At 44.0% G+C, this 13,630-nt stretch overlaps 1 protein-coding gene across 1 annotated transcript in view; it reads left to right on the top strand.

Moving 5' to 3' along the window:
* Positions 1-13,630, top strand: part of SCPEP1 (serine carboxypeptidase 1) — a 243,017-nt gene that overhangs the window by 109,606 nt on the left and 119,781 nt on the right. Inside the window, exon 9 of the mRNA XM_078654401.1 lies at positions 5,291-5,402. Within this exon, the coding sequence (XP_078510527.1) occupies positions 5,291-5,402 (112 nt within the window). The remainder of the gene's footprint in view (positions 1-5,290; positions 5,403-13,630) is intronic.

The following is a 13,630-nucleotide window of genomic DNA, read 5'->3' as shown; positions in this document are numbered from 1 at the left end:
CCTGAATTGTATCCCTCAAAACCCTCACCACCTGATGATAATACTGGGTTTGCACAATTAATTAATAGAGCAGCAAAATACCACAAGGTAGACCTACATGCAGAACCTCAAATTGAGGACTTCTTGTTAGAAACACTACCTGCTGCACAAAGAACATCAGGAACATTACCAATGCTTAAAGGCCTACTTAGTCACACATCAGAGATATTCAAAGACCCGGTGAGGGCTAGAATATTAAACCCAAGGATTGATAAAAAATATAAGGCAGCTCCAAAGGACCCAATATTTATCAAGGGACAAATTCCTCTAGACTCACTAGTGGTCACAAACGCTCGTAAGAGAGCAAACTCTTTATCTACAGGAGAAGCTCCACCTCCTGACAAAGAGTCTAAACTAATAGATGCCTCTGGCAAGAGAGTAGCATCCCAAGCGGCAAACAGCTGGCGCATAGCTAATACGCAAGCATTACTTGCAAGGTATGACAGAGCTCATTATGATGAATTAGAAAAACTCATCACGCATCTCCCCAAAGAACATCAAAAGAGGGCAGATCAGCTCATACAGGAAGGAAAGATAATTACTAACACTTCCATTAAGTGCGCCCTAGACGCAGCAGACACTGCAGCAAGATCCATAAACACAAGCATCATGATAAGGAGACATGCATGGCTCAGAGTCTCAGGGTTCAAACAAGAAGTACAAACATCCTTATTGAACCAGCCTTTTGATGAGAAAACACTTTTCGGATCAGGGACAGATGAGGCCTTAGAAAAGATGAAAAAGGACACGGAAACGGCTAAATCAATGGGAGCATTGCAACAGCCCACCCAAAGAGGTTCCTTTCGTAGGTCCACCTATAGAGGAGGATCCAAAAATACAGGCACAAGCCAGCAACAGACCTCATTTACACCAACATCACCCAGAGGTAATGCTAGGGGCAGTTACAGAGGTAACAACAACAAGGGTAGGGGTCGCGGAAACAACAACAACAACCGCAACTCTCCAACCCCAAAACAGTGACTTCATACAGCTCCCCCCAGACCACATAACACCGGTCGGGGGACGCCTATCACAGTTCCTACCTGCCTGGGAAAACATCACATCAGACAGGTGGGTGAGACAACTTATCCAACATGGTTATTGCCTAGAACTCACAGCTACCCCACCAAACATCCCCCCCAAACAGCGTCCAATGAAACAAGACCATCTGACACTGTTAAAACAAGAAGTACTATCCCTGCTAGAAAAGCATGCCATAGAGAAGGTTCCACAGCACCAACAAGGAACAGGAGTATACTCCCTATACTTCCTAATTCCCAAAAAGGACGGGTCTTTAAGGCCAATATTGGACCTAAGACCTCTCAACGCATACATAAATTCGGAACATTTCCACATGGTCACGCTCCAACAAGTACTTCCTTTACTGAAGAAAGGGGACTTTCTTTCTACACTGGATCTAAAAGACGCATACTTTCATATCCCGATTCACAAAGCCTACAGGAAACACCTCAGGTTTGTGGTAGACGGACAACATTATCAGTTCAAAGTCCTTCCGTTTGGTGTCACAACGGCACCAAGGGTGTTCACAAAATGCCTAGCAGTGGTGGCAGCTCACCTAAGAAGACAACAAATACATGTCTTCCCCTACTTGGACGACTGGCTAATAAAGGCCAAGTCACAAAAGGAATGTCTTCAGAACACACAAAGGACAATTCAGCTGCTACACCAGCTAGGGTTCACGGTGAACTACAAAAAGTCACACCTGCAACCAAGCAAGGTTCAACAATATCTGGGGGCTACTATAGACACAGAAAAAGCCAAAGTATACCCCAATCCAGCCAGGATACAAACAATGCTTACAATCATTCAAAGATTCCAGCCACAACACTCACTAGCAGCGAGAGTGTTCATGCAGCTATTAGGGATGATGTCATCCTGCATACTGCTAATACCATATGCCAAACTACAAATGCGTCCGCTACAAGAATGTTTAGCGACACAGTGGAATCAGGCTCAAGGACAGATTACAGATCTGGTGTTGGTAGACGACCGCACACACCGCTCTCTGAAGTGGTGGAACACAACAAACATTACCAAGGGGCGGTCGTTCCTAGAACCAATTCCACAGGTGACAATAACAGCGGACGCATCGCTCACGGGATGGGGAGCACATATGGAGAAATACACAGTGCAAGGAAGGTGGAGTGTGCAGGAAAGAAGACTGCACATCAATCATCTAGAACTACTAGCAGTGTTTCTAGCATTGAAAGCCTTTCAAATACATGTTACCGACAAAGCAGTCCTGATCAGAACAGACAACATGACAGCAATGTATTATATTCAAAAACAGGGGGGGACGCACTCTCTCCAACTATCCAGACTAGCACAGGAAATTTGGAGATGGGCCATTCCTCAAAACATCTATCTGTTAGCCGAACACCTACCAGGAGTCCAAAACCAGATAGCAGATATCTTAAGCAGACAGTCGGAACAAATACACGAATGGGAACTGCACCAACAAATACTGCAGCCATTCTTCCAAAGATGGGGACAACCAGAGATAGACCTATTTGCCACTCATCAGAACGCAAAATGCCAAAGCTTCGCGTCCAGGTACCCACACCACCTGTCACAGGGCAATGCGTTATGGATAAATTGGTCCAACAAATTTGCATACGCTTTTCCCCCTCTCCCACTAATCCCATTAGTGGTCAGAAAGCTGCAACAGCACTCAATGACCATGATACTAGTAGCACCCACGTGGGCACGACAACCGTGGTTCACCACGCTCCTGCAACTCTCACAAGTGCCACACCAAAAGCTAAGAATTCTACCCATGCACCTTACACAATAATGCACCCAGATCCCACACAACTGAACCTAGCGATCTGGCTCCTGAAATCCTAGAATTTGGGTACTTAGATCTACCCCCAAATTGCATGGAGATAATTAAGCAAGCGCGACGTCCCACCACCAGAGCATGCTATGCAGCTAAGTGGAAGAGGTTTGCTATACACTGTACCACTAACAATATCAACCCTCTGGACGTATCAACAAGGGAGATTATTTGCTACTTACTACACTTACAGCAATGTAATCTCGCGTACACATCTATCAGAGTACATCTAGCAGCTATAGCAGCGTACCTACAAAACAGGCAGCATATATCCCTGTTCAGAGTGCCAGCGATAAAAGCCTTCATGGAAGGCCTTAAAGAGTCATTCCACCAAGATTACCACCTTCCCCGGTCTGGAACCTCAACGTAGTACTCACCAGACTAATGGGACCACCTTTAGAACCTATGCATAGGTGCGAGATACAATTCCTTACATGGAAGGTGGCTTTCCTTATAGCCACTACCTCACTCAGGAGAGTAAGTGAATTACAGGCATTGACAATACAAGAACCATTCCTACAGTTACACCAGAATAAAGTGGTTCTTAGAACAAACCCAAAGTTCTTGCCTAAAGTAATTTCAGCATTCCACATCAACCAACCGGTGGAACTACCAGTTTTTTTTCCAAAGCCACAGACGGTGGCAGAAAGGGCCCTACATACACTAGATGTCAAAAGAGCCATTTTGTACTACATAGAAAGGACACAAAACTTCAGGAAAACTAAACAACTATTTGTAGCATTTTCCCCAACACATAAGGGCAATCCTATCTCTAAAGCGGGCATCGCTAGATGGATTGTAATATGTATACACATGTTACATTAAAGCAAAGAGAACATTAACTGTTCCTCCTAGAGCTCATTCTACACGGAAGCTAGGAGCATCTATGGCATTCTTAGGGAACATTCCCCTAGATGACATATGTAGAGCAGCAACTTGGTCTACACCACATACATTTACAAAACACTACTGTGTTGATGTACAGGCTACACAACAAGCCAGAGTGGGCCAAGCTGTACTAAAAACTCTATTTCAAACAGTTGCGACAGACACTGGTGACCACCGCTAGGGAGGTAACTGCTGTATAATCTATTCATAAATGTACCATCTGCCGCCCATATGCCTCGAACGGAATATGCTACTTACCAGTATGCATCTGTTCTTGGCATAGAGGGCTGCAGAGTGGTACATGCCCTCCCTGCCTCCCCGGAAACCTGTGTCTGTCCCAACATTATCTTATTTAGATACACTTACATGGGCATATCTTTATGTATTCTACTACACTACTCCATCTAACCCTACTATGGCAAAACAATCTAAGGATGGAGCCGATGCCCATGCGCACTAACACCAAGAGGAGGAGTCCTCGATGACGACAAAGACTTCTCCAGAAGAAAAACAAGTGCAATCATCCGAGCCCAACACCAGATGGCGATCTATTCATAAATGTACCACTCTGCAGCCCTCTATGCCAAGAACAGATGCATACTGGTAAGTAGCATATTCCATTCAATGGAAGCTGGGGTTCGCAGACGTCAAGGTCCATGTCATTGACCCAGGTTTGCACTATTTCTTATTTGTATTTTTTTGGCACATAAATGGAATTTTGTCATGGTAGGATTGAGCTTCAGGTAGGCAGCTGACAGTCTTTGAACTCATTTGGCAAAATCTCAGAAGCAGACTGCTTATTCTCCTTGTGCATGAAGAGCATTATGAACATGGTCACTGACTCAGTAGCTGATAGGTCTGTACTTGGGTGTGCTGTATGAGATCTGCTTGGTCGTGTGAGAGGCACAGGTCCTCTGCATGCAAAGATTCATGGTCCCTTATTTAGCCATTGGAATTGTGTATAAACTGATTGCCTGCAGTACCTCCTAGACGTTAGGAGGCTATAGAGGTGAGCTGTTTTTGGAATTGTCAGAGTATTATATGGGTCAAACATCTGGCTGGCCATGCATGACTCCTGGGATTTATTTATTTGTCCAGTGGGGGAGAGGGGGAGTTTATGAATATTTCCTTTGACTCATATGACCTTCCTATTTCACTTATTTTGTGTTGCCCATCTATTTCTCCCCATTCTTTGATTGTGTTGGACTAACTTGTTGTTGAAGCTGCTTGTAAACCTTGTTGTAAGCAACACCATTACAATGCTAACGCCTTCCTCTGCAGTCTGTATTTTTTACCTGCCTGCTCGTGTTGATGCAGTTTCTACTTTTCTGATTAAGTGTAATATCTATTGCTTATTTTAAACTCTGAATAAAGAATTACTATAAACAATTAGTAAAGTTGGATGCACCCTATAGAAAGTTGTTATAGGGCTCCTGGACTTGCTTGTTTTTTATACCAGACATAGCTGACCTCTCCATAAATGTTGCCGAATGTTTTTTTTTTTAGAATACTGATGGAGTGAACTTTTATAATATTTTAACTAAAGACTCCCCAATGACCAAAGATGCTCTCAAATCTTTAATAGCAAAGGATTCTAAATTTGGAAACATTCATCTTGGTAAGTTGACCAAAATAGGAAGACACTGATTTTATTGCTGAGGATTGAATGTTGTTTTCCTTTAAGGTACAAATTGTCTGTAAAATTGTTTGCACAGGTGAAAGCTATTTAAAAATTACTGATCTTAAAACGTGCCTCTATGACTCTGTTTGAAGAATGGGTATGAAACTTCTCATTGGTTATTCGTGTTTGAACATAAGGTGGATACTGTAACAGTTTGCATATTAGTTAATGTGATTTAGGAGTCTCAAAAGTTGATTTCACATAGTATTTCTTTCTTTCTCTGTGATGCAGCAGATGTTGAACAGAATGACTCTATGCTTAACAAAGTTAATGCTTGGTTCATCAAATTTAGATTTTTTGAGTGACTGTTTTTAACTCTTTTCAAAAGTTTTTGAGAAACTACAAAAACAACATTTATACTGTGTTACTTAGTTTTGTGACATGGCATTGTTTTGCCTCTAACTTGTGAACCTATTTCTGACCTTAACCATGCTTTGGTGCTGGTATGTACTACAGGGCAAACCTTTATTCAGTAATAGCTGATAGCATTTCTGTTTTCTTCATAGGAAAGGCATTTTTGGGAGATTAATGCCCCTTATAACAAACCCACACAAACCTTTCCAAAAACTAAACACGTTAACCAACCTTTGATTTTGGAAGTTGGATGAAGATTGACAATGAGGGAGAGTGAGAAGGGTATCCAAAAGACGGAAGCTTTTTTGAAATTCCCTTATGGAATTCTTGTAAAGTGAGAATGCGAAAACTGCTTTCCAGAACCCATTTTCAGTGAGTACTAAAGAGGTACTCCGTACAAAATGCCACCAAAGGCCACACCTTAGGCACATCGCTCAGTGTTGTGCGATGTTTACTTCTCCTGCTTCACTTCGATTGACCTCTACTTCCCACGCATTATTTTGACAGCACTTGCCTTTGCCTAGAAGTACAGCGTTGCAGGATCACTTTACCTATAGTATCCTGAAAATCATTTTTATGGTAGGTATAATGTAGATTAGGGTTAAAAAGTCACTGAACTATCAGGAATTAATTTATAATAATATGGTTGTATTATACAGGGTTTCGTTTAGTTTAGTATTAAGGCAGGCTATGGTAAGAATAAATGTAACACGATATACATTCATTTACTTTGAATACATTATTTAAATGGAATTAATTATATCGCTGTAGACCGCTATATATGCTACAATACTTTTAGTATTTTATGAACTATTTAGATGGCTTAAAATAAGGTCACATTTTCTTCATTCTGGTTTAATTTAGGGTTGTGCTTAGCTTTAACAATAAATTATACAATTTTAACGTAAAATATATATATAATGTAATTTAGTTTGTTGATAAAGGTTACAATTGATGACATTTAATGCAAATAAATTACAAATAAGATTAATGGAAATGGAATTTAGATAATCTTTTAGGGCTAGCTGATGATGTGAAGATTGGATAAAGCTGTGCGGGGCCAAGTAAAACAAATTTCCGTGTTATAGATAAGTGGGAGAAGTAAATGTGGGGAAAGTAAAGACGTACAACCCTCTCTATTGGCATGTGAACCAATGCAAATTGAAGTAGTTTAGGTGCCATTGTTTAAGAAAGAAAAGAAGAAGAGATATAAACAGAATTTGTCTGATATTTTGTGAAAGAATACATGCTGAAACTCAAGAACCAGCCCCCTTTTAAGACCAAAGCCTAGACTTGACAGTAAGAAGAGGATGTTGCGAGAAACTAACAAGCTGTCATATTCTCACCACCTAACTGCATATAACATGCCATTCGTATCTCATATGTAAGACTGGCATGGGTCAGATGACTTTGGCCACGAGGCAATAGCATACCTACTTTTCTCAATTCATATTGCAGTTCCCAATTCATGCCATGGTTCTGACCCTCTCGCTCTATGCCTGGCTCCTCAGCTGCTACTACTTGCAGACCAAGCAAACGTTTAAATCATAGTGTGGCATAATATTTGCAGGAACCTCTGGCTGGCAGATCTCATTTACAATATCTAGGACCATGCCTTCATTGCAATATCCCTATTCTATTATCTGTATGGATTTCATTGTATAATGGTACCTCTTGAAACATCCAGGTCTAAACCTATATCTTCATAAAGGATGATGTTCATTTAAACTGGGCATGTCAACAAGCGCAGCAAAAATTGCAAATTATCAGGCAAACAACATAAAAAGTATGCAATCTCCTGCAGTACCCCAAAACCATCCTACATTTTGTGTGGTGGTGTGGGGGGGGGGGGGAGGGTTAAATGCTGGTTAGCTGCTAAAGAGTTATTTGTGATGACTGTGCAGGTTGCATTACAAACACATTGCATGACATCCAGTCGTGAAAATTATTAATTCTACAGTCATGTGGTTAATGCTGCTCGCCTTTCTCAGGCTACATCCTGTCCTGTTTTTCATATAGCCTTCTTAAAACCAGATTCGTCACAAATACCCCCTCCGCCTCACTAAGTTTTGAGGTGTGGGCTTTGAAAATGTGAGACTGAGCCAACGGGAAGCCTAGTTCCATGCTAGGCTGATTAGATGCCCGATCTATTACAGAAATTAGAGAGACTGGCCTCATAAGGTATAGGAGACTGGAGGGTATTCACAAGGACTTTATTAGTAGGAGGGAGGAAGATGCGCATCAGCACTTTACTAGTGGAAGGCAAGAAGGAGTTAAGTCAGGCCAAGTGTTTCCTTTTGGTGGTGGTAAGAGGGTGTTGCAAGGTCACTTTAGAGAGGGGCGTTGGGCCAGTGGTAGTTGGTAGGGTTGGTTGTCTTGTATTCTAAGACCGCCTACATGTTTTTTCTGGATTTGGCTCAAGATAAGAAGCGCAGCTTTCGAAGATTATTACTATGCCACTTTGTCAAGTTATTGTTGGTTACTTAACTTATGATGATTTTATTTTTTCATTTAATATATTTACAGGAAGACAGGTGTATGCTGTTTTTTATTAAATTCACCTTTCAAAATAAAAAGATTTATTAAAAAGAAAATATGAAGTTGGATGTTGTAAGTTATACTTTCTGCCTGAAGTTCCGGTTGGCTCATTAGCATTAGTTTGCCTGGGCAGCACTACCTGCCAGTGCTCCACGTTGAGTAGAAGTGAAACTGCTTCTAAGCAGGAACAACGGTTTAGGCCTTTTGGAAGGATGGTCAGGGTGTGAGTTATGCTGCTCTTCTGTAGTAGGGGATCTCTGTGTATAGTCATAATCTAGTGAATAGTCCCGCCCATGTGCGTGGACCCCGGAGCAATCAAAAATAATCTCTTAAAGTGTCGAAAAATGCAGAACTGCACAGACACTTAAGAGAGAATTAAAGACAGATAAGGCAGCCTATATCCACAGGCTACACTGTCCAGTACTTCAACTAGAAATTCCACAAAAAATCCACAAACAGCAAAGCCTGTCCAGATTTCCCTTGCTTTAACAGCAAAAACCCTCTGGAATGATAGAGGAAGACATGGACAGACAAGCCCCATAGGCTGCCATTATGTGGCTCAGAACAGGATACTGTGCCTTTAAGAGAACTTTCCAGAACTTCACAGTATCCCAGAATGCACTGCAGGTCCCTCTTACTTTCAGTTCTTTTTTCCGGCTCCTGCAAGCAGGACCCTGGAGCATTGAGCTCTCCCTTTTCAAGGGTTTATTGGTGATATTTTCATTTTTTTCCACATATTTGAGTACTTTTCTGAAGTACTTTGAGGCTTTGCTTCCTGGTGTGTGTTTTGGTGCACTCTTTCAGGTCAATATGCCTGCATTATTCGACAAATGCCCCGAGTGCTCCAGGGAGAAGGCCAAGTCGGACCCACACGAGGTGTGTATCATTTGCCTTCCTTCATCTCATGTCCCAGAGGAGTGTGACATCTGCCAGGGTTTCTCTAGCAGGACCATGAGGGATAGGATGAAGATCAGGCTTCAGGGCCTCGAAGACAGAAGACTGAAGGCACAAGGTGGGTCCTGGAGGGGCTTCCTCTGCCCCTGCTGAGGCCTCTCGGGGGCTCCCCAGGGGCAGGAAGACCAGCAAGCATCCCCATTCTCCGTCTGCGTCGATTGCACCGAATAGGGCGTCGAGAGGGAGGACTACAGTTTGTTCCCCATCTCCCCAGGGCTCTGGGTCGAAGCGACGTCGCCGCTTGGCGTCGAGGGAACTGAACAGACCGCCGTCGAGGTCTTCAGTGACTATTTCGTCGTCTTCCTCGTCGGCGTCGAGTATTCGACGTCAAGAGGTGGTCCGGCGTCTGCGCTCGCTGTCTCGGCGACACCGCCGTTCGCCGTCGTCGAAGAGGAGAAGGTCGGCGTCGAGGGGATCCCTGGCGTCGAGGAGAAGATCGCCGTCGATGCGAAGGTCGCCTTCGAGGCGTAGGAGGTTGCCGTCGAGGCGAAGGTCGCCTTTGAGGCGTAGAAGGTCGCCTTTGAGGCGTAGAAGGTCGCCTTTGAGGCGTAGAAGGTCGCCTTTGAGGCGTAGAAGGTCGCCTTCGAGGCGTAGAAGGTCGCCGTCGAGGCGTAGGAGGTCGCCGTCGAGGCGTAGGAGGTCGCCGTCGAGGCGAAGGCATTCGCCGTCTAAGGATAGGCACTCGCCGTCAAGGAGACGTAGCTCGCCGTCGAGGGGCCGACGCTCGCCTTAGGGTCGCCGTTCTTCGACGCAGGAAAGGCGCAGAAGGAGTTCTGGCACCAGGAGTCAGTCTGGCAGGCGTCAAGTGCCTATGGGAGACTCTCCAACGTCCCAGCCTAGTAAGGAGGGCGGGTCACCGGGCTCGGTGTACTCCGTTGTGTATACCCTTCCGAGGCCGAAGCCAGTTAGGCCGCCTCCTCCTCCTCCATTACCGAGAGGACTTCCTCCGCGGGGTCCCACCCCGCCTCCACTTCCACCTCATCCTCAATCTCAGCCGCAGCCTCAACCTCAAACTCAGCTGCCGGCTAACAAGCCTCCTCCGCTTCTTCCGAAGTCAGTTTCACTGCCAAGGTATCCTACTCCTCCTAAGGGGACTCCTCGGCCAAGGGCCCCAGCCAAGCCAAAGTCGCCCGCCCCGGTGGAACCGGCGGGACGACCAAAGCCAAAGAGGTCGCGATCCCGCTCCGGACGGAGGGGGAGATCGCGCAGTCGTCACAGATCCTCCACAAGGTCAAGATGGCACCACAGGAGGCGCGGATCACGGCCCCGCACGTACTCTTCCAGGACCAGGACCTACTCCCCGACTTTGTCGGAATCCCCGGGGACGAGAGTGTCTCCGGTGGACGACATCAGCACGTTCCAGGATGTTCTCCTGAGGGGTCTATCATTCCAGAGGGTTTTTAATGTTAAAGCAAGGGAAATCTGGACAGGCTTTGCTGTTTGTGGATTTTTGGTGGAATTTCTAGTTGAAGTACTGGACAGTGTAGCCTGTGGATATAGGCTGCATTATCTGTCTTTAATTCTCTCTTAAGTGTCTGTGCAGTTCTCCATTTTTCGACACTTTAAGATATTATTTTTGATTGCTCCGGGGTCCACGCACATGGGCGGGACTATTCACTAGATTATGACTATAACAGAGATACCCCTACTACAGAACTGGAGTTACAGGACAGAAACTACTCCTTCTTTTCCCAGAAAGGCCATTTGGGAGCATCCAGAAACGTCATTAACTTGAAAGGGACCAGGGTCAACTTGCTCATTCATAGTTTAATGTAAAGTAAAATCTTGGGAAGAGGCCCCTTTTTGATACAAGGGTACGCTCTAGCCATCCTGACTCCACTCACAGTGGGGGTGGGAACTGGTTAATGAAACTCTTTGAAGTGGATAGGAAGGCAGTGGCTCCTCATTACCCTAAACAAACTCTTAAATGGACCAAACGTTGCTCCCAGAGGAAGAAAGTTCCTGCCATATACATTTTCCCTGAGAATAGTGCACTGTGCGATAGCTTGCAGTAAAACTAACAGGATGTGCTGAAAAATTGCGAGGGTTTTCCCTTTGGGAATGTTGTTTCCATTTGTGAGTCAATGATCTGTCACACTAACAAGTGGACTCAAGAAAAGTTTCACCACACACATCTCCTCCGAACACCTCAAGACCAGTGGAAGAACTGAAAATAAAGAAGCCTGCGACTTGGGTGGAGACTTTATAGGTTAGATTGGCACTCACTTGCACTCAGGACTGAGAAGTGAGTCTGCTGGCTTACCTCCTGTGTGGCTACAGGGAAACCACTGGGCGCTAGAGGCCATTCTTAAAAGTGACCAGTTGGCCAGTTACAAGTGGACCCTGCTGTTGGCCTCTGCTGGAGTGAGTCCAGCTTCCTAAATGCTGTCGCTCAGGTCCTAGAAGCCATTAAGAGTGGCCAATAGAAGTTGCTGCAAAAAGACAAAAAAGTTGGAGCTTTAGAATTTTTTTTTGACCTCCTTTGGAATAGGACTAAATACCAAGGCAATCCAACTAGGGCTTAACCATAGTAGACAAAACAAGGGTTGTCCCTCTTGAGAGCTTTTTGTAGCACAAATTTATACTTCAGTAGACCCTTGTGGCTTTAGTATCCTACTTGGGTGTACCCTGCAGATTACCAGCTTGTCCTGCTGTATTTTTCAAAATCCCAAAAAAGAGCGCAAGTCCTAGTGTAGAAATCTTGACCCGTCCATGGACACTCCAGATATCTAACCGATGAGCGGAATCCTTTGGGTGTGAATATACATTTTACTGCCTAACCAATAACCTCTTCAAGACTTTGTCCTAAGCATATTTGACTTTGAGAGCACTTTGTCGGAGACAGATTCAACCTTACCCAACTGGATGATTTCTACTTTCAGAAAAAAAGACTGAATGTAAAGGTAAACATTTTTATTGGGTTGATTCAGTAGGCTTAACTGATCTTCGGTGCTTTGCTGCCAGCCTAAACTTGCACTTAGGTCCTGGTAAAAGGCACCCATAGACGCTCAACTGTTCATAGGACCTTTTTAACTTTAGATAATTTATAGCTCCAGTTGTCCCTTTCATACATAACAAGCAAGTGGGGACACTGTTTTATTATTGTTTATGCATTTGATCATTGTCGGCCTCTAAAAAAAAAAGAGAGAAAAAAAAGAAATAGTTGCATGGCCTTTTTCTCCGGAAGATTCTGTAACTCGGTTGTGGGAGGATAGATAACCGAGAGCACAATCATATGTGCCTTCTTGATTTTGTTCCCACCGATCCTTTGCTTTATTGTTTTGGTCTGAACAAAGTTTTATAAAAGCCAATACTACTGACCTTTTGACCGGTCTTCTGAGATGATCAAAGGAGCTTGGTAGCAGGTAATTCCAATTGACCTCACCACACGTGTCTTCTTCATTGCTGACACCTGGTCGAAGTTGAATCTCAAAGTTAATCTTCAAAGAATTGGTACGAGAAAGACCACACAAGTAACCCTACAAAATCAAAACAGTGCTTCAAGGTGTATGTTGTCTCCTTTTGTCATACATCACCAACATAAGTTCCGGTGACCAGGTGTGGCATTCACTAAAAATATAAAACTGAAAGGTACCCTGAAGTTTCTCAGCCTAAGTACATGAACCTTATTCTGTATTATGGATAAAAAATCAGATGGTAATATAATTATATTTGTTAGCAATTTTACATATCATCATATTAGTAAAGGCCATCCATAATGGCACCAGAAGTCCTACTCCATCACCACCAGTCATTGTAGAACAAAACCTTGCATTTGAAGTCTGAAGAGTCTGTGACTCAAAACTTTTTAGGAGATTTTTTATGTTATTGGCGGACTGGAAAGGGTAGGGTCCTGAAGGAAGTGACCCGAATCCGGTCACCCGGGTCACTCGCGACCTCCTCTTAGCCTTCCTAGAAATGAAGAGTTGGTGACGCAGTAGAGAATACAAACCAAGTTATTTTATTGTAAATGCGCTGCAGCGGAGCCCAGTCTGACCATTCTCCTGAGATGACTGCTGAGGGACTTTCTTTTCCCAGCATAAAGGTAACAGTTCTAAATTTCTTCAACTGGGCCGTGACACGGCCATTCTGTAACTTTCCACAGGGAGACAACTTAAACAAAGGGGCACACAAAAGATGAGCTAAGAGTCTGAAACCGGCACACACTTTCTCTCTGGCAAGTTCATTCAGTATCTGCTTGCAGCTGGTATAGTGAGAGTGAACTTCTATCTAAAGGGAAAGGTATGCGTTAAAGAGCGACTTTCTCATACTTAAGTGAGGCCTAACCTTGGAGATGCAAATACATCCCAGCAGCTTTC

The sequence above is a fragment of the Lissotriton helveticus genome, chromosome 7 (assembly GCF_964261635.1).
Source record: "Lissotriton helveticus chromosome 7, aLisHel1.1, whole genome shotgun sequence".
NCBI classification, from domain to species: Eukaryota; Metazoa; Chordata; class Amphibia; order Caudata; family Salamandridae; genus Lissotriton; species Lissotriton helveticus.
The sequence above is the reverse complement of the archived record's forward strand: the minus strand, read 5'-3'. Positions and strand labels throughout refer to the sequence as shown.